Source organism: Phocoena sinus, chromosome 15 (genome assembly GCF_008692025.1).
Source record: "Phocoena sinus isolate mPhoSin1 chromosome 15, mPhoSin1.pri, whole genome shotgun sequence".
Lineage (NCBI taxonomy): Eukaryota > Metazoa > Chordata > Mammalia > Artiodactyla > Phocoenidae > Phocoena > Phocoena sinus.
The window spans coordinates 62,528,212-62,552,110 of NC_045777.1; the positions used below are offsets into that span (position 1 = coordinate 62,528,212).

The 23,899-nt window shown below is 52.6% G+C and overlaps 1 protein-coding gene across 3 annotated transcripts in view; it reads right to left on the reverse strand.

The window, feature by feature from the left end:
• MYH11 (myosin heavy chain 11) overlaps nt 1-23,899 on the reverse strand; it is a 127,119-nt gene that overhangs the window by 7,654 nt on the left and 95,566 nt on the right. For all 3 annotated transcript variants that reach the window (XM_032604060.1, XM_032604059.1, XM_032604062.1), the window contains 24 exons: nt 22,781-22,902; nt 22,588-22,657; nt 22,263-22,423; nt 20,776-20,884; nt 18,923-19,054; nt 18,625-18,831; nt 17,522-17,659; nt 16,308-16,431; nt 15,430-15,601; nt 13,744-13,956; nt 12,499-12,643; nt 9,334-9,540; nt 7,491-7,595; nt 7,250-7,402; nt 6,779-7,027; nt 5,026-5,238; nt 4,478-4,690; nt 4,100-4,261; nt 3,575-3,703; nt 3,185-3,273; nt 2,636-2,759; nt 1,809-2,017; nt 778-886; nt 528-700 (listed from right to left, as the gene is read on the reverse strand). In XM_032604060.1, the coding sequence (XP_032459951.1) occupies nt 528-700; nt 778-886; nt 1,809-2,017; nt 2,636-2,759; nt 3,185-3,273; nt 3,575-3,703; nt 4,100-4,261; nt 4,478-4,690; nt 5,026-5,238; nt 6,779-7,027; nt 7,250-7,402; nt 7,491-7,595; nt 9,334-9,540; nt 12,499-12,643; nt 13,744-13,956; nt 15,430-15,601; nt 16,308-16,431; nt 17,522-17,659; nt 18,625-18,831; nt 18,923-19,054; nt 20,776-20,884; nt 22,263-22,423; nt 22,588-22,657; nt 22,781-22,902 (3,728 nt within the window). The remainder of the gene's footprint in view (nt 1-527; nt 701-777; nt 887-1,808; nt 2,018-2,635; nt 2,760-3,184; nt 3,274-3,574; nt 3,704-4,099; nt 4,262-4,477; nt 4,691-5,025; nt 5,239-6,778; nt 7,028-7,249; nt 7,403-7,490; nt 7,596-9,333; nt 9,541-12,498; nt 12,644-13,743; nt 13,957-15,429; nt 15,602-16,307; nt 16,432-17,521; nt 17,660-18,624; nt 18,832-18,922; nt 19,055-20,775; nt 20,885-22,262; nt 22,424-22,587; nt 22,658-22,780; nt 22,903-23,899) is intronic.

Here is a 23,899-nt window from a genome sequence, read left to right on the forward strand (position 1 = left end):
GGCGGAGGGTCTCGACTGTGGGTGCTGGCCCCCCGGGGGACGCTGGGGGAAGTGCCACTGCATCTAGTGGCTGGAGGCTAAGGATGCTGCTTAACATCCTACAGTGCACAGGGCAGCCTGTGATAAAGAATTATTCAGCCCTGAATGGCAGTAGTGCAGAGAAACGCCGAGTCAGGGAAAGTTGGGGAAGAGAAAGTCCAGAAAAGAGGTTAAGGGAGAAGGGATTCTGCAGATGTTGATGACACAGTGAAGAAAGGTCTCAGGAGATGGAGGTACTGCCGCCTCCTCCTCCTCACCTGGAGGATGGGATGGGAGCGGTTGTTAGGACAGAAGGGGTGCTGCTCAGAGGGAGGGCCCCTGTGATCTGGGCCCCGCCCACATCCAGCACACGCTGGTGCTGCATACGTGATGCTGAGCCGGAAAGCCGCGAGGGCTTTGGGGAAAGGGGCTCTGAGCCCCTGTGGAGGTTTCAGGCCGACCCATGCACCCAGCCCATGAGATGAGGCCCCCGGGGGCTGGTCCCTCACCTGAGCTTGCTCTTGAGCGCTGTCACCTCGCGGCCCATGGCCTCGTTGCTCTCTGTGGCCTCATCCAGCTCCCGCTGCAGCTTCCTGCGGTTGGCGTTGATGCGCTGGGACTCTTCCTCTGCCTCCTCCAGCTGCCTCTTGAGTTGCTTGACCCTCGTGTTTCCTTTCTCAGCCTGTCAAGGAGAGGCCCGAGGGTCAGGGGGGTCTGTGGCGGGGCTTGCGGGGCTGGGAGGGGGCGGGGCAGGGTTACCTGCTCCTTGTACTGCTCTGCCATTTTGCGCTCGTCTTCCACCTGCAGCAGGGCCTCCTTCAGCTTCTTGTCCTTCTGCTTCAGCGACTTGGCGGCCGCCTGTTTCTCTCTGCACACACAGGGGGAGTGGGGATGTTTCGGATGGGGAGGGCCTCCCTAGCAGTCGGTGTGTAAACCAGACCAGCATGGCCCATGGTGGGCACTTTTCCTGAGCCCAAATCAGGGCTCATCCTGAGAATAATGTTCGTCCATGAAAAGGAATGAAGTGCTGACATCGGCTACAGCATGGGGGAGCCTTGAAAACATGCTCCGTGAAAGAAGCCAGTCACAAAAGGCCTCGTGATGTATGATCCCACTTGACGAAATGTCCAGAGTAGACAACAGAGACAGAAATTAAATCAGTGTTTGGCTGGGGATGGGAAATAGAGGGTGATGGTTAAGGATACAGGGCTGCTTATCGGTGATGACAGCGTTCTGCAGTTGACTTTGGTGAGCGTGTGCCTATGAATTGTACACTGAAAGCCACTGAACTGTACACTTTAAATGTGTGAACTGTGTGGTATGTGAGTTATCCGTAAAGCCACCACCGAAAGCAAAACCAGTGCAAGGATCCCGACCCTATCTGATGGTCATGAATGTGCCGTGACCTTACAGCTCAGGGACCGTACTTAAGTGAGAAGCCTTCCCATGTGTCTGTGGGCTGATGATTTGGATGTTTTGTGTACCCATTAATGTGACATCCTGCAGACACAACGTTAGGCAAAGTGACATGAGCTCCTGGGAAGTCTGGCTGACATCACTGAAGAGTCATGCTGCTTAGAGCAGCTAATGTCTCAGAGGCTTACTCCAGGCCAGGCTAGGGCACAGCACCTTCCTATGTCCTCACTCAGTTCTCCCAACACAGCTGCAGCGCAGGTACCACTGAGCTGATTTCTCAGCCAGAAATGAAGCCCAGAGAGGCTGACTGACCCCCGACATCCCCGCCACTCACTGGCAAGCCGGCTGTCGTTCGGGCACTGGTCCCACCGTACCTGGCCTCCTGCTCGACCTGCTCCTCTAGTTGTGCGATCTTGGCCTCCAGAGCCGCAATGGTGGACTTGAACTTGGACTTGACTGCCCCCTCCATCTCCTGCAGCTTGCTCCGCAGCTCCTTGTTCTGGCGCTCAAGCTGCTGCCGCGCACTTTCATTCTTCTGGGCCGTGCTGCGCTCCGTGGCCAGCTCATTGTTGAGCTGCTCGGCCTGGGGAGGAGGGTGAAGGTCACCAGGTGGAGGGCTTGGGAAGTGCCAGACGGTGCACTGAGATGAACGGCTCCCCCCCGCCCCACAGCCCCCAGCCTTCGTTGGCCTCTGCGCAGGTCCCTGGAGCTGGAGCACCCAGAAGCCCTCCTCCTTCCCCTCCAGCAGCCAGCTCTTTCTTGGCCATCCTTGAAGACCCAGCTCAAGAGGCAGCTCTTCCAGGAAAAGCATCCCGGTGCCACCCAGGCACCCAGGTCACACGATGGGTCCCCAGCGCCCATCATGGAGCTGGCGCTCAGTGACGTCACTGAGTGCTCACTGTTGTAAGGTGGGGGCTGAGGAAAGAGCAGGAAGGAGACCGCCAAGGCCCTTATGGGTGAGCATCGTCTACTGGAGGGAGCCACCAAAGGAGGTGCTGCAGGCAGGGTGCTGGTGTGACCGGAAGGGGAGGGAGTGGACACTTGGGAGCAGACGTGCTGGGTCCCTACTCTCCCGTCTTCGCGTTCTCGTCCACCCCCACCGGGGCCTGGCACACAGGAGCCTGCCCTGAAGCCGTGTGAGGCTTGGGACGGGGCGGATCTGAGGCATGTGCTGCCCTGCTCCTGGCCGCCCCGGCCCCACCTGCTGTGTGGCCTTCCGGACTCGGTCACTCATGGCCTCCATGTTGCCTTGCTCTTCCTCCAGCTCCTCCTCCAGCTGCGCGATGCGGGCCTCCAGGCGGCGCTTCTCGTCCTGCAGCGCGTTCCTAAGGGAAAGGCAGCCGCTCTGGGGCCTCCAGCCTCCACTCAGAGGCTGAGAGAGCTTCCTCTCTTGGAGAAGCGATGCCTCAGGGTTGCCGCCTTTTATAACTGAGGCTCAGAGAGGCTTAGAGGCTTGTCCAAAGGTACATAGCAGGAAGTGGGGAGCCAATTGGTGTCAGCAAAGCCAGGCCTGGGATGAGGATCAACTCCCTCCTCCCCGACGTCCCCAGATTCCCCGTCCCCACCGTGCCGAATGAGTGAAACTGGCTACACCCTCAAATAGGGTGTGAGAACCCCATGACCCCTGTCATAAGCTCAGCTGAACGTTCTATCATTTTCAGCATTAAATGGGGTCCAGGAGACTCTCCTCTGACTGCCTCTCCCTCATCATCTGAGTCTAGGGACTCCCTTCTCCCCATGAGGCTCATACCTTCCAGACACGCTGCTGGCCAGTTCCTCAGCCAGCTCCTCCTTCTCCAGGTCTGCCTGCTTGCGAGCCCTCTCGGCCGCGGCTAGATCCTGGACGGTGGCAGGTGGGGAGCAAGGAAACCTGCTGTCTGCCCGGAAAGGGCTGAGCCCACCCGAGAATCCACCCTGTTCCTGTCACCTGGCCCCCAGCCGTCTCTAAAATGGCTCGGCCTCCTCTGAGCTCAGGGGGAGGCCTGCAGATCCATCAGGGAGGAAACCCTGTGTCTTTCCCCACCCTCGCTATGGGGCCCACCCGTGTGGAATGCTGGACGAGGGTGCACAAGCTGGGGGTGCCCGGGGCTGCTATCACGGCATCTCTATCAGGGCTCTCGCAGCAAGAAGAAGCCTTTACCTCCTGTAGCTGCATGAGGTCTGCCTCCAAGCTCTTGGCCTTCTTCTCATTCTCTTTGGCCGTGGCAAAGATCTCATCCCGGGAGGTGCGGGCGTCTTCCAGCTCTCTCTGGAAGTCCTTCATCTGAGCCTGCGTGGTCAACAGGCGGGACCAGCTAAGAGGTCCTTACTCACCAAGTCCTGCTGCCCAAATTACCTTTCTGTGCCGACCCTAGGATTTCCCACGATTGACCGCAGAGGCCTCAGCCTCACGTGGCCAGGTGGCTGCCTGGGGCGCGGTTCTGGATGGGCTCCGCAGACCTAAGAAGTGGTGCTGAGATCTGGGGGCCGTAGCCAAATGCCTGATGTTGCCCCCCCAAATGTTGCCCCCCCCGATGTTTCCCCAGGGCAGGAAACAGCCCCCAAAGCTAAAGGGTGATGGAAAAGCACCAGGTGACCAGGCACTGGCGACAGAGGGAGGCCTGTGTCCTCCCACTGCTGCTGACCTGGCTTCCCCCGCGCGCCCGGCCCTCGGGGCATCACCCACCTGCAGTTTTCGCAGCTGCTTGATGGCTTCCTCTCTCCCCTTGATGGCCGAGTCGGCCTGCAGCTCCAGGTCCTTCAGGTCCCCTTCCAGCTTCTTCTTGGCGGCCACCGCCAGGGCACGTTGCTTTCTCTCGTCTTCCAGTTCCGTCTCGTACTCGTGAAGCTGAGCAAGGAGAGAGACGTGCGCTGCCGGGCAAGGCCGCCCCTAGGATCCCTTCCCAGCGCCCAGGTTTGCACAACCACCTGCAAGGTGGGTTTCTCATCCCCAGGTCAAAGGTGAGAGATCAGAGTCTCCATGAAGCCAGGAAGTGGAGGTGGGAGGAAGGAAGCAGGCCGCCCCACCTCCCCTTCCCCCCTTTCCTTCCTCCTCACAGATTACCTGCCTCTGGAGCTGCCTCCTCTTTTCTTCATTCTGCTCATCCCGGGCCTGGAGATCCCGCTCGAACTGGCCCTTCAGGGCCTGCATGTTGACCTCCAGCCTCAGCTTGGCATCTTCTGTCGCCTGCAGCTCATCCTCGAGCTCTTCCAGCTGGGTCTTCATCTCCTCCATCTGGGTTTCCAGGGCTCGCTTGGACTTCTCCAGTTCATGGACCTTTTACGTAAGGGTTGACGTCATGAAGATGGTCGGGCAGCCCCCAGGGACAGCTCATCAAGGTCAGGGAGATGGCTTTTGCCACCCTCAAGATGCCTGACCAGGAGTCCAGACCAGAGCCATCCTCTCGGAACCCTTGACTCAGAACCCACCCCCAAATGCAGTTCTCAACCAGGCCCCTTCTTTGCATCAGCCCGAGGGACTCCTTCCAATTCCTGAGTATTGCTTAGCATGAAGGAGGCACGGAGCCCCCTCCTTCCCCCGTGGACTGATAAATAGCACAGAGAGTGGGTGGGTGAAACGTAGACAAGCAAAGATGATGAAGAGCCACTTACGTTCTTGCCCACGTCGTCCTTGGAGCTAACCAGATCCTCCATCTCAGCTTTGAGCATTTTGTTGGTCCTCTCAAGCTCCTCTTTGGCTTCTAAGGCCTCCTCAAGGGCCCGTGCCAGCGACAGGGCCTTGGTTTCCTTTTCCCTGGCTTCTGCCTCGGCTCTGTCCCTTTCATCCGCATATTTGGAAGAGATGTTTTTCTCCTCAGCCAACAACTGCAACACAGCAGAAGACCCAGAGGTGAGCTCTAGGCATGCCCGAGGGTCGGCTGCATTGAACTGCAAATATGGGGAAGAAGCCTTGTGTCCGGCTGAACTTGTCCTGGTGCAGGTGGAAGGAAGTCAGGTGTCTAAGCAAACAGTTTATAATAAGACTGCTCCCCGACTTCGAGGTCAACCTTCTGCAGAGCCAGCATCCACTGAATCTCTGTGCTTGGAAGTCACTGACGCTGCCCATGTTGGTTAGAACGTGCTGCGACCGAGGTCAGGGTGACATTTAATCCTCCCAGAGTCCAGTTATTCTTTTGTTTCATGGCCACAGTCGCTCGCTCACAAGAGTAGCCTATGAGCCGCGGTAGGGCAATGGTGAGTGGTGGATGGATCTGCACATAGTTCCCCCTCTGCCTGGAGAAGCAGTTCCAAGAACACACCATACTGACGTTAATCTCAGCTTTAGAAAGAGAGAGCAGTATACGCCGTAACATCCAAAACCCAGACTGCCAGAATTCCACAAAGACAGGCAAGTAACAGGGACTCCCAAACAGCAGTCAACACAAAAACTCTCCACTGTTTGCGACAGGAAAATAATAAAGCAGCCTCAGACCCTGGGCCAGGTAATGAAACCACAGATTAGAAGCAATGAGGACAAGCTGTCAGCACAGGGAAGGGATGGCTGGTAGAAGAGGGAAGAATCCCAAAGTACAATCCCAAAACTGATTTTTGGAATAAATCCCAAGTCACTTGTAAACCAAATCATACTTACTAAATCTGAGTAACATATATTAAAAGTTGGTATTTAGGGGTTTGGGTCATACAGGTGTATGCATTTATCAGAACTCAGTGAGTATATGCTTAAGATTTACACATTTCATTGTATGTATTCAAGGGAAGAAAAAATACTTTAAAAAATGAACCCTAGTTTTTATATGCAATGCTGAGGTATCAAGGGGAGATGTACAGATGTCTGTAATTTGCTTTGAAATGCATCCAAAAGATACAAATGACAGATGCAATACACCCTTATAAATAGTGTGTGATAAAGTCTGCGTGGTGAAGCATTAATGATTGAAGCCAGGTGGTGGTGTACAGGTGTTCACGGTATAGTGCTTTCCGCTTTGCTGTGTGCTCAAGACTCTCTGTGATGAAATGTTAGGGAACAGTGGTATTTCAAGGGTAGATACTTTAAATTACTTGGAAATCTCAGCAGGCACTCAGTAAATACTCGCTTAGTAATAAAATCAGTAAACGTCGTTCCTTATCGGGGCTAGAACCCAAGGCATGACTGGGTTTCTAGATGGCCCTTTCTAGATGGTGGTGGGACCCGGAAAGTCACAGTCACTGAGGCTTTGCCACTCTCCTCCCTCTGACCAAGAAGCCCTAACTACTGTTTCACACAGAGCAGGCTAGGCTTCCATCGCATCCAGCAAAGCCTGGATGGGATGCTGACACACACGCAGCAGCCACACTGGATACTTTACAGACCCGATTCCCCCCAGCCAGGGTCCATGAGCAGAGTGGAAGGCCCTCTAGCCCCTACCTGATCAAACTTCTTCTGCTTCTTTTCCAGGTTGGACACCAGTTGCCGCTGGTTGTCCAAATCAACGACCAGGTCGTCCAGCTCTTGCTGAAGCCTGTTCTTGGTCTTTTCCAGTTTGTCATAAGCAGCTGCCTTCTCTTCGTACTGCTGGGTGAGGCCTTCAATTTCCTTCTGGAACCTCTTCTTGCCCTCTTCCAGGGATTCCACGGTGCTGGCAAAGTCCTGCAGTTTCTTCTTCGAATCGGAGAGCTGAAATGGCAGTGTCCAGGGTGGGATGAGAGGAGGGTGGTGAGGGATTCCCATCCCTGTGCCCCTGAGAAGCAAAGACCACCGACTCATTGAAGGAACTCAACAGCAGGGGGAGCCGGCGAGCCAATCAAAATGACGCCACCATTCTACCACAATCACATTGGAGCCACTGATCTACCCTTAAGGGCTCAGGCCCAGAAAAGCAAGGACATGCAGGGGCACCTGGATGTTCAGAGTGGAGATGTGGCGCTCCAGGTTCTGCTTGGCCTCCATCTCCTCATCCAGCTGGTCCTGTAGGCTGTTCTTCTCATCCTCCAGCTGGCGCAGCTTGGTGGACACATTGAGCTTCTGCCGGGTTTCTTCTTGAAGCAGCTCCTATGTAAAGGACACATGGAAGTCTAGGGGCCCACCCCCAGCAAGGTCGTACCCCAGGTGCCTCTGGCTGATGTGGCACGATACCCACCTGGGTGTCCTGGAGCTGGGACCCAAGGGATGCCACGTCCTTGGCCAGTTTGATGGCCTTCCCCTCTGCCTCGTTGAGCAGCCCCGTGACACTCTCAACTTCATTCTGAGGGTGCCGAGAGACTGGTTAGTCGGAACCTCTAGAACAGGATCCTCATTAAGAGGAGCCCTTTGTACTCGGTGATAGGCCTTGGGGTATCCACTGCAAAATACCCATGAGCTAGGGGGCCTGGTCATGGTCACTCCATGGCCCCCCAGGGAAGCACATCACGTACAAGTTGCAATCTCTGGCTGTAGACTCTGGTTCTAGGACCCTGTTAGAGCCCTGTTAGACTGTAGTTAGACTGTGCTGACTGCTGGGCCCTGATCCCTCTAAATGGATCCTGGATCCTTGCCAAGGTTGGCAAAGATGAAGCAGCAGGTCTGAGGCTCCAGACACTGAACAATGTTCTGGGCTCACTCACTCCCTAAAGTGGGGGAAGAGACTGCAGGTGGCACTTCCACTTCCAAGGGTCCTGTCCCTACCACCCCTCTTCTTCACCCCTGCTCTTTGCCCTTTCACTGACCCTTGTGGCAAAACCAAAGACGCAGACACTAAAGGTAAAAGCCTTCTAACTTTTCTCTGCCTTTTACTCCAGGAGCTGGTATCTCTGAGCAAGTCCTTTCGGAGATACCTGCACACCATCTGTCCTCTTCCCATTTACAGTAAGGATATAAATGATCTTGACTCCACTCCTTCAGGACGTTGCTTGTATTAGGATAGCAAAACCCCTGTGCCCAACTGCATGTGGAAAAATTCATACTTAACGCTGCCCTACACCCTGATCCCAGGCTCTAGGTGCATTAAATCTTTATCAGAAGTGGGGCCATGGGCTTCCCTGGTGGCGCAGTGGTTGAGAGTCCGCCTGCCGATGCAGGGGACACGGGTTTGTGCCCCGGTCCGGGAAGATCCCACATGCCGCGTAGCGGCTGGGCCCGTGAGCCATGGCCGCTGAGCCTGTGCGTCCGGAGCCTGTGCTCCGCAACGGGAGAGGCCACAACAGTGAGAGGCCCGTGTACCGCAAAAAAAAAAAAAAAAAAAGTGGGGCCATATCCCACAAATGGCAGGTCAGGCCAAATGTCTATTCAAAGCTAATTAAGACCAAAGAAAACCAGACCATGTCATTCTTCAGCTTAAAACCCATCAGTGGTTTCCCATCACTCAGAGTAAAGACCAACATACATATAATGGGGCCTTGAAGGCCCTGTGTCCTCCGGCCACAACCTACCTCTCCAATCCTATTTTGTGCCACATTTCCCCTTCCATTTGGCATCTAGCTCTACTGGCCTTACGTGATCTCTTCTAATTTCCCACTTGCTGCCGGGCCTTTACACATTCTGCTCCCTCTGCCTATGAGTAGATAGACTTCTTACCTGTCAGACTATACATCTTTCTTTGGGAAGCCTTTCCTGACCCCTCCTCCTGCAGCCCAGGCAACCATATTATTTACACTTATTGCATTATGTGCCTCTGCTTTCTAGCATCATTTTACATTCATTTATGTGGTTATTAACGTCTTACCCTCCACTAGTCTGGAGTTCTCCTGGGGCAGGGACAGTGTCTGTCTGCTTCCTTGCTCTTGTATCTCAGGATTAAACATGGTGCCTGGCATACAGCAGGCACTCAATAAATACTCACTGAATGAGTGGAAGAGAGTTTCTAAAGATTAAATTGAATAGGGCGACCATCTCATCTCCCCAAGGAATGTAACTAGAGGAAACGGACTTGCTTTGCCACGAGAGAGGCTTTGTTAGCCGGAAGAGCCTCATTCCTCAAGGGTCGGTCCCAGCAAAGCCTGCCTCACCTGCAGTTTGTGGACCTTGTCATTGAGCTCGGCCCGGGCCCGTTCCCCATCGCTGCACTTGGACTGCAGCTCCTGCAGCTGCACCTCCAGCTTCTTCTTCTTGTACTCCACCTCCTGCTTGGCTTGGCTCAGGACACACAGCTCTCCAGCCAGGTCTGCGTTCTCTTTCTCCAGCGCCTGCTTGTTCTTGTCCAGGTTGGCCTTGGCCTGGCCAGAGAGGCAGAGGGGAGGGATGGTGTTACAGCCGTGGCTGGGTGAGCATTTAAGATAGGGACCTGTGCTGTTGGGGGATCTTTCTCTTTCCTTTCCCCTCCCTCAGTAAGTCCGGGGACCTGTGCCCCCCCCGCCTCAGGGGAGGGACACGGCACAGTGAAGAACACACAATCACCAGTAAAACTTTTTGGATTCCATTTTCCTAAATCTCAGAGGTTGCAAACTGGCATCCCCTGGGCTGCATCAGCCCTGCCATCCTGTCCTGTTTAATCCATGCAGTACCTTTTAACATTTTAATTAAGAAATACCACATAAAAATCTGGATTCCCAGCTTCTCTTTTTAAAAATCAAATGTTCTATTTCATGGCTAGGTGGTGGTTACACTAATGAATACATTTGTCAAAATTATTGAACTATACATTTAAAATTGGTGAATTTTGCTGCATGTACCTCTGTAAGTCTGACTTTCAAAAAAACAAACTGAAGATCTGGAAACAGAGGCCTTGCCTTCCTCCAAGGTAACAATCAGCTGGATCTACATAGCAGCCAGCCCTGTAAATAGGGCAATCACACTCCACTTGGCCCCAGTCCCCACCATTCCCTATTGTCCATCAGATTTATCATTGAACGTACACTGCCATTTCTGTGAAAGTTTAGAGAAAGTTATTTTATCTAACTAGCTCATGTAGGTGCATGAGTTTCTCCAAGAAAAAAAGTATTTTGGGAAAAAGCAGAAGAAGGGAGGGGCCTTCTCCCAGGGCTGTAGGGAGGAGGAAAGAAGCAAGAGAGAAGTGTGGGTCCCAAGAGCAGAGGAAGCAACAATGGGCTCACCCTCAGCCCCCAGGAAGGTGCTGTGCAGTGTCCAGGCAGCCTCAGAAGCCATTCCTCTGCTCCAGGTGTGACTAAGAGCTGCTGGGACCTCAGACAGGGACAAAGTGCCTCTTAGGGTAACAGTACAGATTGATGAGCAAGGACCCTGGGGGACCTCACGGGATCTGGGCTCCCCAAAAACCTTTTTCCCAGAATGGTGGCAACACTATACACATGTAAGGGGATTCAAGATAGGAATGATGTTACAAGTTTCTCCCAACAATCTGAAAAGTTGCTAGAGGTCAAATAGTCCTCTTTTTCAACGCCCCTGAGATGGTGGACAGGCATTCCAGCCTCTTCTTTCTTATACAGGTCAGGCGCGGATGCTGTCTGCTGGTGGTGTGAACAACTGAGTCTTTCCAAAGAGGCCAGGCTGTGAATCCGGGGTGTGGTTTCCAGCCCCTGCTCACCTCTGACAGCCACCTGGCTCGGCGCTGGTCAGTTACCTTTCCAGGCCCCACTCTTCCAAACACAGAGTAAGAGGGACACATACACCTTACCACTGTCTGGAGGCCTTACTATTTCAGAAGGTGGGAAGAGCCCATTTGGGTTCAGATTCTATCACAATAAAAAATAACTTCTGAACATAAAAAAGGGAAGACAATTAAAAGGGGAAATACATGTTGTAGATAAAATTAGCAAAGGTCTTATTTATCCGACACGTAAAGAATGGACAGAATGCTGAAGACTCATATTCAGACCCCATGTGACAAGTGACAAAGGGGACATGAGCAGGCGTCCTTTTCTCCATTTGGAGCATGAGGGGTGTTCAGTCTGGCACAGCACGTTGCAGCGTGGGGCCTGGAGATTTGCATTTTAGCAAAGGTCACGAGTGAAATTAAATGAGTCAGTGTCCGTAAAACTTTGGAACAGTGGCATTTAAACAGTGCCGTATGAGGGATTGCTGGCGTTATTTAAATGTACGGGAAAATTCTGAGATTCTGATAGAACCGGTGGTGAACCAGCTCATAGAAGAACATTTACTTTGATTGGTGATAGAAACAAATGCAAACTCCAACAATTTTTAGGTAACGCAACAGCCATTTAATCTAGAAAGTGCCGGGGGGAAGCCGTAGCGCTGAGGATGGTATAATTCAGACTCTTAGGGAAGCAACCTGGCAGGATGTCGTAAGCTAAAAAAATTCCCTCCTGGGAATGAAATACAAGGAAATTCTCCAAAGGGAGAGAAAGTTCCCGATACGAAGCATTCAGAGTAGAGCTATTTAACTGTCTCAAGTCCCATATACCCCAAGTAGCCAACCATGGGAGAAAGAAAGATTAGATCTAGCCATTCTCAAACTACACCAGTGGACTTCCCTGGTGGTGCACTGGTTAAGAATCTGCCTGCCAATGCAGGGGACACGTGTTGGAGCCCTGGTCCGGGAAGATCCCACATGCCATGGAGCAACTAAACCCGTGCGCCACAACTACTGAGCCTGCGCTCTAGAGCCCATGAGCCTAAAGCCCATGCTCTGCAACAAGAGAAGCCACCCTAACGAGAAGCCCACGCACCGCAACGAAGAGTAGCCCCCGGTTGCCGCAACTAGAGAAAGCCCGCACGCAGCAACGAAAACCCAACACAGCCAAAATAATTAATTAAAAAAAATACACCAGGGAGAGCTGTCTTGCTACTCAAATCAAATAATGATAGTCTTCTTCTGATCTGCAGAGAAATGAAGATGGCTAGAAGGTTCTCAGTGTTGTTACCTTCCCAGAAGTTTTGCTAAACTTTGCTTATCCATAAGAGCAGTGTATAGTAGACCCTACCCTGGAGAGGCTAAGAAGTGGGTCCAGAGCCAGACTGCTTGGACGCTCGCTGACTAGCTGTGTGACCTCTAGGTGCTCTGGACCTCAGTTCCTTCATGTGTAAAATGAGCTTCATTGTACCTATCCCAGTGGGTGGTTGTAAAGATTAATCAGAATATACAGTAAGCACTTAATAAATGCTGGCTGCCATCACTCTCATTCGAATTGTTGTAGCTTGTTATTGGTCTCAGTATAGACACTGATATGTAGTTATTTGAAGCTGCTGACATACCGTTCTCGATATTTTGTTGTCACAAAAAAAGCATCGCAACTCACCCTCTTGAACTGCTCCAGCTGCTCAGTGAGCTCCTCCACGGCCTGTGTGTGCTTCTGCCTCATCTCCTGCACCTGGGCCTCGTGGGACCGAGTCTCCTCGTCCAGGGCCTTCTTCAGCATCGACACCTCCTGCTCCCTCTTGGCCCTGGACAGGAAGAATACAGTGGCTGGCGGTGGAGGAGACAGCGGTTCACCTCAGTACTATGCAGAAGAACAAGCGCTCTCCCGGGTGACCTTGGGGGAGTCACCTAACCTCTCTGGACCCGGAATTTCCTCAAAACGAGGAGCATGCTACCTGCCCAGAATCTCCCAGGGCTGGCAAACAAATACACAGAATACACAAAATACAGCACATGATATTGTTGGAAGAATGCAAAGTGAATTGCAAACTGTACCGTAAATATTAACATTAGCTCTTATTTACTGAGCATGCACAATATGCCCGGCCCTGACCTAAGTTCATCTCATACAATATTCAGAGTGACCCTAAGAGGCAAGAATATCATCATTTCTATTTTATAGATGAGGAAACTAAAGCTAAGAAAGTAAGCAGCTTGCCCAAGCTGTTGAAACCATTGTGTGACAGGGCGAGAATTTGAACCCAGTCTGACTCTGTGCCCATGCTCTGAGCCATTGCACTGGGCCAGTGGGAATGGAGAAGAACATTGTGCTGGCTTCTAGGCCCAGGTAAGTGATGTTGCACAAAACCCAAAATGTGGGAAATAAATCTCCATGTTAGCGCTTGATACGGGGTGCACTCAAAGCACACTTGTGTATTTGTTGAATGAATAAGCGATCTAGTTTCACTAAAGTCAGGCAGTAACTTTCATTATCTGGCAGGTGACCCGTTCTTATGGTGGGTTTTGTTTTTGTGTTTTTTGGTTGTTGTTGGCTGTTAGCCTGCAGTGACTCTTTAATCATAGACCAATCTAATATTATTTTGAAAATTTAACACACACAGGAAAAGACAGGAATGAAATCCCCCAAAATGTTAACTGTGATGGGACTGGGGGTGATGCTTTTGGTATCTACTTTCCTACAGTTTTCAAATCATTCTCTAATTGAGTATATCCTCTGTGATGCAAAATAAGATTAAAAATAAGCATGCTTATATTAGTTAAAGCAAAATACAATCAGGCCGATAAACATAGGGCCTGAGGAACCCCATGACCCAGGATCTGCTCGGGTTTGCCCCTCTCCACCGTCGCATCAGCGTGGCGGGCCAGTGGGGCGGGGACCCTTCACCTAAGCTCCTGTTGGGTGGCTGTGCTGTCTAGCGTGTCCTCCAGCTCCGTCTTCAGCGCCTCCAGCTCCTCCCCGAGGTCCCGCTTTTGCTTCTCAGCTTTGCTCCTCGCGGCCCGTTCTGAGTCCAGGTCCTCCTGGAGGTCTGAGATGTGACCCTCCAGCTCCCGGATCTTCTTCAGGGCATTGTTCTTCTGAGCGATTTCATCATCAAGCCTGCCGGGGACGGATCCCCAGAATTAAAACCCTGGGGTCCTGATACCCCTGCTATCCATCCCACAATGTGGCCAAAAATGGCTTTATGGAACCAGCCATTTGGGTTCCATACATATCAAAACATGTTTCGCTCATGTCCCAAGACACAGCAGACCACTTCTTGCCATGCTGGATGGTTTGGAGGCTTATGCAGAAACGTGGTTTCCAAGGGCTGATGTAAAAAAACAGGTCATGCACATGTGCGTGTGTGTGTGTGAGAGAGAGAGAGAGAGAGAGAGAGAGGCAGAGACAGAGACAGACATAGGGGCAATACAAAGCACTGTCCCAGACTAGCAAGGTGCCTTGTCTACATTAGGAGCCTAATAGATGCTTTCTGAATGTTAGACAATTATTCCTCCCTGGCAACTACTGGTTTATTCTTTCTTCTATCTGCTCAGCGTCTGAGTTCTGCTACATGCAAAGCTCTTAGCCAGGCACTGCTTGGGGGTGGGGCTGGGGGGGATGTTAAAACCGGGGGAGGCAGTGACTGGGGGTCAGTGTGGGACATGGGGAGCCTTGTCTGAATGGCACGGAAGGGAGCTCCCTCCTGACCACTGTGGAGCTGCCTCTGGTTTTGCCCACGATGGATGGAAAGGGACCCTCAGGAGGGAAGGCACGAGGTGGCCCATCACCCTCGCACTGTCACATGGCACAAACGGGCTGAGGGAGAGCTGGCCAGGGGATCAATCAGAGAATGGATCCCAGCCTGTCTCTCAAAAGCTGGGAGACTGTCACATGTCCCTTCACCTCCCCTGGCTCAGCTTCCTCCTCAGTGAATGGCGGTAACAGCCGCATACCTGGCCAAGTGTCTGCAAAGACACTGCTTGAGCAGAACTTAGCATATGGCGAGCAGGCTAATACCCATTAGTTGTTGCTGCTGTAATACCCCCGGGGGGAAGCCGTTAGAGTGAATCCAGCTCAGAGCTGGGAGAAGGGGGCACAGAGGAAAGGGTGTGGGACACACCTCAGGGGACGGGCAGACTCTGAGGACTGCTGCACGCTGTGCGTGGGACAAGAAGGAGGGTAAAAGCTAGGGAGGAGACACATTCGCAAAAAGAAGGACCTCAGAAGGAGGGGGCGGGGGACAGGAGGGTCCTCTCAGCCTCAGACCCGTGGTGTTTGCGGTGCCAACAGAACAGACTCCGTGCACAACCAGAAATCCAGAGCTGGGGTGTAGACGACAAAGGCTGGGCACCCAAGAGGCAGACACAGTGGGAGAAGAGAGGGTGAGTTTGGAGGGAAGAGAAGAAATTCAAAGGCAAAGTTATGAAGGTGGCAGCAGGACTGGGAGGCACCCGGGAGGCCTGGCCTGGGCCACCTAGCATGAGATGGAGGCCTGCCTGGAGGAGGAGGAGGAAGACCGAGGCCCCCGCAGATAGGCAGTGGCCCTCAGGGCACCAGCACACACTGGACCTGCCCCGCCAGCCTCGCTACCTGCCCAGGGCTGCCTGCAGCTCCTCCTCCTTCTTGGCCAGCTGCATCTTGAGCTCAGCGATCTGCGCCTGCAGGTCGGCTATCTGCTCGTGGAAGTCGCTGGCCTCGCCCTCCAGCTTCCTCTTCAGCTTCTCCAGCTCCTGCCGGCTCTTCTCCTCCTTCTTCAGCCGCACTACAACAAAGCCAGGGCCCCTCAGGAGGTGGACACTACCAGAGAGACCCCTGGAGGACGAGCCTTTCCGCTCAGGCATTTCACATGGAGGAAATTCACACTCACACATCCCCCCCACTGGTAACTGTCCCGCCGGCACCACTGTCTTGTGGAAGGAAAGTCAGTCCCGGTGACAAGCACCTTCTGGAATTAACGTGTGTGTTCACTAAGGGTGAGCAGGCAGCTGGATAGGGTTGTCCCCTTCCTGCAATAATCTTCCGTTCTCAGATTTCCTGTCTGATATTCCTACTTTTAAAATGTCCACTCAAAACATCACTGGGGGACTTCCCTGGTGGCGTGGTGGTTAAGAATCCGCCTGCCGATGCAGGGGACACGGGTTCGAGCCCTGGTCCAGGAAGATCCCACATGCCGCTGAGCAACTAAGCCCGTGCGCCACAGCTACTGAGCCTGCGCTCTAGAGCCCGCGAGCCACAACTACTGAGCCCTCACGCCACAACTACTGAAGCCTGCGTGCCTAGAGCCCATGCTCCACAACAAGAGAAGCCACCGCAATGAGAAGCCCGCGCACCACAACGAAGAGTAGCTTCCACTCGCCGCAACTAGAGAAAGCCCGCGCGCAGCAAGGAAGACCCAATGCAGCCATAAATAAATATATATATAATTTTTTTAAAAAACAAAAAAAAATATCACTGGGTAGCCGTTTTACCTTCCAGTTCTGAAATCATAGATTCGTGCTTATTTTTCAGCTTGGTAAGATTCTTGGCTTTTTCTTCCTCTTCTGCAAGATTTGTTGTTAAGTCACTAATCCTCTCTTCAAGGAGTTTTCGCTCCTTTGGGGGGAAAGAAAAAGAAATATCATTCATTTTTTCCTTTTCTCCAGGGTCTACATTTCACTGTTAGTAATTTCCAGATAAACAGTTGAAAGCAAAGCCCACATTATAACCAAATGCAACCTAGAGTTTTCAACGGGCAAAGAGAAGTTCCTTAACAATAATAATTTCCAAAGATTGACGACTCCTCATCTCAGGCCCCTCCACCCCTCAACTTCACGTCCCAGCCAGGGGGCCCCTCTTTCCTTTCCTACCACAGGCCAGCTCCTCCCAGCCTCAGGGCTCTTGCACAGACGGGACCATCTGCCTGGGATGTGCCTCCACCCCCTCTCCTTCTAACTGCTTCTCACTATTCAGGTTTCCACTTAAATGTCACTTCTTCCAGGAAGCCTCCCCTGAATCCCACCCCCCATCCCCTAGTGCTCTGGTCTTATAAGATGGTGAACACCTCCTTCAGAGTCCTGATCACAACGGCAATTAACGTTTGCGTGTATGATTATCTACTTGCTGCCTCACTAGGATATAAGCCCTACGAGGACAGGGTCCTCCTCCACTGTGCGTGCCCTGCACCTGATACAGACTGGCTTGCAGTCGGTGCCCAGCTCAAAGGACTAAAGGTAGTCCGCCTCAGTGGGGCTGCTTAGTGGTTACTGACTAGGGTGACCTAGTCATCCTGGTTTACACTGGGACATTTCCGTCTTAGGGGCTGAAAGTCCCACATCCCAGAAACCCTTCAGTCCCAGGACAGCTGGTTCCCCTATTACCAACTGCAAATGGACGGTGAGAATGTGAGAGGGGCCCCTGAATCCCAGGCGTATTGCCCTCCCACCCTTGTACAACTTGGGGGTTCCTTCGGTCGTGGTGTTTCTGAGACTTGCTCCGTGGCAGCCCTGGTGCTGGTGGGACCACCGGGGACCCCATCCATGGCACACCTGCATCCAGACGGCAGTCACAAGGCCGCCACATCAATGCTGGACGTAACTACTTGCTCGGCCTTCAATACCTTGTCTCTGACTAAAAAGGGAAGGCATCTGGAGTCCTCAGCCCTCATGAGACTGCCATTTTAACAAAGACGCTCAACCCCACTCACTTTTGACAGTTTATTGTTCTGATCATCCATGACCAGAATATCATCCTCCAGTTTCTTGATCTTGGCCTCAGCCGTGACCTTCTCAAGTTGTAGCTTCTGCCTGGCAGCTTCCTCTTCCTCCAGCTGTTCTTCCAGGTCCTTTGTAGGGGAAGGAAAAGAATCACAGCCTTGCTTAAAACGAAGTCACTCCCGGAGCTCTGGGGACTCATGGATACAGAGGCTTAGCCTGTGGCTCCCTGCAGTGCTCTGCCATCTCCTTTCATCACAAAGAAAAGGTTTGGGTAAGCCACTTTTCTTTGTGGAGCCTCAGTCTCCTCCTCTGTAAAATGGGGATAGTAGATACCATGGTGGTTTAAAAATATGCCCATAAATTCTTTGATACTCTTCCCTTCAAGAGGTGGAGCCTAATTCTCCTCCCCTTGAGTGTCAGCTGGACTTAGTGACTTGCTTCTAACAAATAATATCAAGAGGAAGTGATGGAGTGTATAAGTCAGAGATTAGGCTATAAAAGGCTTTGCACCTTCCTCCCTGTTGTCTCTTCATTCACTCCATCTGGGGAAAGCCAGCCGCCACGTTGTGAGGGCACTCAAGCAGCCCTATGGAGAAGCCCACATAGTGAGGAACGGAGGCCTCCTGCCTACAGTCGCGTGAGTGAGCCATGTGCAAGTGAGTCCTCCAGCCCCAGTCCAGCCTTCAGATGCTGCAGCCCAGGCTGACATCCTGACTGCAACCTTGTACGGGGCTCTAAGCCAGAATCACCCAGCTAAGCCACTCTCAAGAGTCACGACTGTGTGAGATAAATGTTTGTTATTTCCAAGCTGCTAAGTTTTGGGGTGTTTTGGTTCTGCAACAATAGCTTACTGATACAATTACCCCTCATCCAGGGTTGCTATTAGGAAGAAAGGTGTTTGCACATGAAAGCCAGGGCAGTAGAACTGAGCGGGCTTCCAAGGAGACCTGTGTGGGCAGATGGCGGTTTCTCTCCGAGCCTTAGTCTCTTTCTCTGTCCAAAGGGGACATACAACGTCAGATGCACCTCACAGGCCTGCCGTGAGGGTCAAGGGATTTCGTACCCACCGAGGGCTGCCCCTGCAGTGCCTTACCAGCATCTGCTGGGCCATCTTCTTCCGTTCTGCCTGCAGCTGCTGGCCCCTGTCTTCCTCCTCCTCCAGGCGGGCCTCCATCTCATGCAGGATCTCCTCCAGCTCCTGCTTCTTGGCTGCCAGCCGGACCCGCATCTCCTCGGCCTCCGCGTACAGCTCCGTCTCTGCCTGCAGCTGCTCCTGAAGCAGGTTCTTCTCCTCAGTCAGCTGCATGCAGAGGGTGGGGAGACGGCCCGTGAGCCCCACAGGAGCAGGCGTCCTGCCCTCCACAGCCCCGGCCAGGCTCCCGGCCCGGTACCTGCGCGTGTTTCTGCCCCAGCTCCTTGAGCTCGCTTTCTGCCTTCTGCTGCCGCTCCTTGGTCTTCTGCAGCTCATCCTCCTTGGCCTGCATCTCCTCCTCCTGCCTCGTCACCTGCAGCAGGGGCTTCACCTGCACACAGAGGGTCAGCCCGTCACTTGCTTTTGTGGCACAAGGGAAACACTCTCATAATAAATAAATCAGTGGTTCTCAGCAAAGGACAATTTTACCCACTCTCAGATCCTAGCGGGATATTTGGAAATTTCTGGGGACAGTTTTAGCTGTCACAACTGGGGTGGGGAATGCTACTGGCATCTAGTGGATATAGGCCAGGGATGCTGCCCAACATTCTAGAATGCTCAGGACAGCCCCCCGACACAGAATTATCCATCCCAAGATATCAGCAGTGCTGAGATTGAAAATTCCTAAATTAGAGCAATGGGAAAAGGTGCAAAGTGAAAGGAGAAAGTCTCCCCTCCCCCCATTTAGTCCCATCCTGAGAGAGAACTGCTGCCAACAAACTGATATGTTTCCCTCCAGAGAGAAAAGGAAAGAAAAATCCCTACATCCTACCTCCCATTCTCAGCATTGTCCTACACATGAAAAAAAAATACCTGAGATCACGCTGCCCAGTGCTTTTTTTTTTGGCTGCACTGCACGGCTTGTGGGATCTTAGTTCACCCCCCAGGGATTGAACCCAGGTGCCTGGCAGTGAAAGCGTGGAGTCCTAACCACTAGACCGCCAGGGAATTCCCTACTTGCTGCTTTTATTACTAAAAGCTATAAGATAATTATCACCCCATGCTGTCCCATCAGCTTTACAACTTGATTTTTAGATAACCATCATTTTTAATGGTTGAAAAATATCCCATTGATGGATGAGCTGGTGTGAGTCAGTCTGCCAGGGCTGGGCACGGAAATTTTGCTCTTGTAAATGAATGCCCTTCATTCTTGATTTTCTTTATTTCAGATGGTTTTCTGAGAAGAGTTTTCTAGAAGTTGGGTCAGTGGGGATGAACATTTCCAAAAGCAGCTTCCCCTCACTGCTCTTCACCAAGCTGACTCCTAACTCCTGTGTTCAAGCCCTGACTGGGACTAGGGGAGCCCCTGTCAGACACACTGTGGCTACCTTCCTGCGCTGACCCCAGTCTGCCATGGGCATTGTTCCTGTGCTGACCCCGTCTGCTTCCCCACTCGACTAGAATATTCATGAGGCCAGGGCACCCCTAGCACCTTGCACGTGTCTGGTGTACAGTAGTTCCTCAATACATACTTGCTCAGTGAAAAAGGTTTGTGCCCATTTACACACTCAAGGGCACCTAAGAGAAAGCCATGTCTGTCCCTACAGAGCAAGTCTTTGCACGATTGGCTCATGACAGCCAGCGATGCTGCAAGACCAAGTTGTACCCAGAGAAACAGACAATGGATACACACAACAAGCTGGATGGAGGGATCTCCAGGGAGTGATGCTTCGTGACAAAAGCCCATCTCAAAAGGTGACATCCTGAAGGACCCCATTTATAGAACATCCTTGAGATGACAAAATGATAGAAATGGAGAACAGATTCGTGCTTGCTGGGGCTATGGAGGGAAGTGGGTAGGGCTCTAAAGGCGCAACAGGTGATCCTCGCGGTGATGGAAATGCTCTGCATCTGGGTTAAGGTCATGGCTGTAACCCATGTGCCAAAGAGGGGGCCTTTCTCAGGCCTGGAGAATCGCCAAAGGGCAAGGTTTGGTTTCGAGCCCTCAGTTGCACACCTGCTGTCAATGACCTCCAGTTCCACATGGACAGCGTCCAAGTGAAGACCCAGGACTGGGTGGGGGGATGGGGGGTGGGAGAAGGAGGCACTCACTTTGGTGAAGAGCCGCCACCACTGCCAGTTCCTCAGCTTGAGGTAGGCAGCGCAGTTCCTCTGAATCACCTTCATGGCCGTCAGCTGCTGCTGCCTCTTGGCGAAAGCCCTGGGGAGAGGGAAGGGGAGCTGTGAGAAGACCTGCTTGGCTCAGCACACACCTCACTGTGTTGTCACGGCATCCCGCCCCGCGGCATCCCGAAGGCACGATGCTTCTCTTTGGCTTGTGATTTAGTGATTTGTACAAGGACGTCCCCCATTCTCTCCAGCCCAGATTCTCCAGGAAGCTCTGAGCATCAGCAAAAGTATACCATCTGGAGGCCAGAGCCTTTCTCAGTGGACAAGGAAGACCCAAGGCTCACAAAATGCCCTGGATTCAGGTCTGTGGTCCTGACAACACCCAGGAAACTGATCTATGCTACACCGTTCCTAAGGGCTGTCCTACACCCTCAGCTGTGCCACATCTTCCCCAAAGCTGAGTGTCTGACAAACCTATCCTTTCCTCAGATAATTTAAAATCCCAGACCTGACACAGAACCAGCACTCTTCCTACTTAAGGGCTACTGGGTTTGAGAAACCACAGAACAGTGAGCACCATCCTCTCGCCTCTGTGCGGCTGCCATTGCGGCTGCCATCTTGGATGTGGGTGAATTTGAAGAATAAAATTGCCCCAGTTAGTCTGGAGGTGGGAGGGGTGGCAACAGAGAATTTAGTTATGAAAGTTAACAGTTTAGGTCTGTCCCTGGACCAAGAGCTCCCCAGATTTGACCTTGACCATCCTGGGTTTACTTGACAATGAATCAGCTTGACACAGTCAGGGCTCTGCAGATGAGTGCATGGTCCGTACCTCCTGAAGACATATGCCCTGGACAGGAGCTACTCTGCCAGCCCCTGTGTCCTGTTTGGGGTGTGAGTTTCATGGAGGAACTGCAGCCCTCACCCAGCCCTCAGGATTCCCAAAACAGAGGGGGCATCAGGCCTTCTAAGACTTTGCCTTATGAGTCCCACTTGGACATAGGGGTATAGACACAAATACTCTTTCCTCAGACACTTTATCATATTCTCACATTTCTGAAATGATAGCCAGCCACTGTTCTCAACCCTTTTCATGCAGTATTTCATTGACCCCTCATTAAAAGAAGTTTATGAGGCAGGAATGATTATGTTCATTTTCCTGAGGCTCAGAGGTAGAGTAACCTTCCCAAGGTTCTTCAGCAAATAAGTAGGGGAGCCAGGGTGAGAACCCACGTCTAACTCTCCAGAGCCCATGGTCTTAACTCCTTCCTGCCCTGCCCTTATAACTAGTGCATATATTTAAAGTGGTAGCATTTCTCTCCCCCAAGAAAAGGCTGCCATTCAATCAATGATGCATCTTAGAGCAGATGGCCTCTTAGAATCAGAAAATCAGAACATGAGGCCAGAAAGCCCGCGAAATTTTGTATTTCTGGCCTGTGTTTGCAGGGAGGTGATAGCGCGTGGGCCTTTACTTTCTGGCCAGGTAGCCGCGACACATCGCCTGGAAAGCCATGATGACGTCGGTGATCTTTAAGTCCCGCTCCTCTTCTAGGTGGGCCAGGACGCCAGTTCGGAAGAAGATTTTGCTCTGCCCAATCCTGTACAAGTTGGGGTCGAGTTCTAGGGCTTTGATCTGCAGAAGGAAGGAGGATGAGAGTTCCCGTTCTCGGCTATGCCACTTGGCCAGGGGTTAAGTGTGTTTAAGGAGGGTCCCACCCGGAGCAGCTGCGGGAAGTGCCACCAGAGGCCGGGAGGTCTGCAGTTGGATATTTGAGGTGGGGCTGGGGCTGGGCTCACCATCAGAATGCAGGCCTGCTTCCCGTCCATGAAGCCTTTGGGAATGGCGTTTGCGGCCAGGATCTCATAGCTTGAGACACAGGGCAGGAGTCACCGACCGAGTGAATCTCTGTCGTCCGTCTGTCCCTCCACCCAGCCTGCTCACCCCTATCCCACCCGCTGCCCCACCCGTGCCCGGCCCCGGTGGGCTCACCGTTGGCGGAACTCCTGGAAGACGATCCTGTTAGGGAATCCCTGGCGGCAGATTCGGATGCCTTCCAAGACCCCGTTGCACCGCAGCTGCTCCAGCACCAGAAAGGCGTCCAGCTTTCCGGACTGCAAAGACGCAAAGGGCAGTGGGCCGCCGGGGCCGCGGGGAGCAGCAAGCCCCAAATCTCAGGCCTGGTGACCCACCTCGCCAGGCCATGGGGGATCACGGGGCACCAGGTGAGAGCTCAGCTGAGGGTTCTGGTGTCACCTCTTGTACTTGGTGGCACTAGCATCACCTGGGGCTTCCTCCTCGTCACTTCTCCCTCCCTCACTTCCTGTCCATCACCAGTTCTATGACTCCTACCTCCCAAATGTCTCCCCATCTACACACTTCTCTCCACTACCATTGTCATTGCCATCTACTCACCCCCATCTTCTCCTGTCCCAATGATCACAACAACTTCATACTATCGTCCCACCCTGTCCTGACTCTCTTATCCCCTTATTTGGTTTCTAAAATGTGAATCTGATCATGACATACCCCTGCTTTTAAAAGCCCCCGATGGCATCCTACAGCAGGAAGGCCAAGCTCTGGTCCACCCACAGGAACTCCACAATCTAGCCCCACCCACAGTTCCAGCCTCAGCTCTTCCCAATCCCTGCCTCACACCATCACACGTCAACACAAAATGACCCACCTAGCGTTTCCTTGCCCAGACCCTTCATTTCTCACCTCCACGCTTTTGCTTATTCTGGTCCCTCTGCCTAGGGTGCCCTTCCCACACTGCTCTCAGCATCACCAACTTCCCATTCTCTAAGAAGCTTTCTCGGAGCCCCCAGTCTCAAGTGGGAGCCCCAGCTCTTTGGTGTTCTCATAATTTACCCAGATAACATCATGGGTATCAGCTGTCTACCTCTCCCACAACCTCAGCAATACTGACATCTCGGCCTGGATAATTCTCTGTGGTGGGGGACTGCCCTGCACACTGAAGGATGTTTAGCAGCATCCCTGGCTTCTATGCACTGGATGCCAGTAACTGCCCCCTCCCCGTTAAAAATGTCTCCGGACATGGCCAAATCTCCCCTGCAGGGGAGGGAGGGCACACAATTGCCCCCAGCTAAA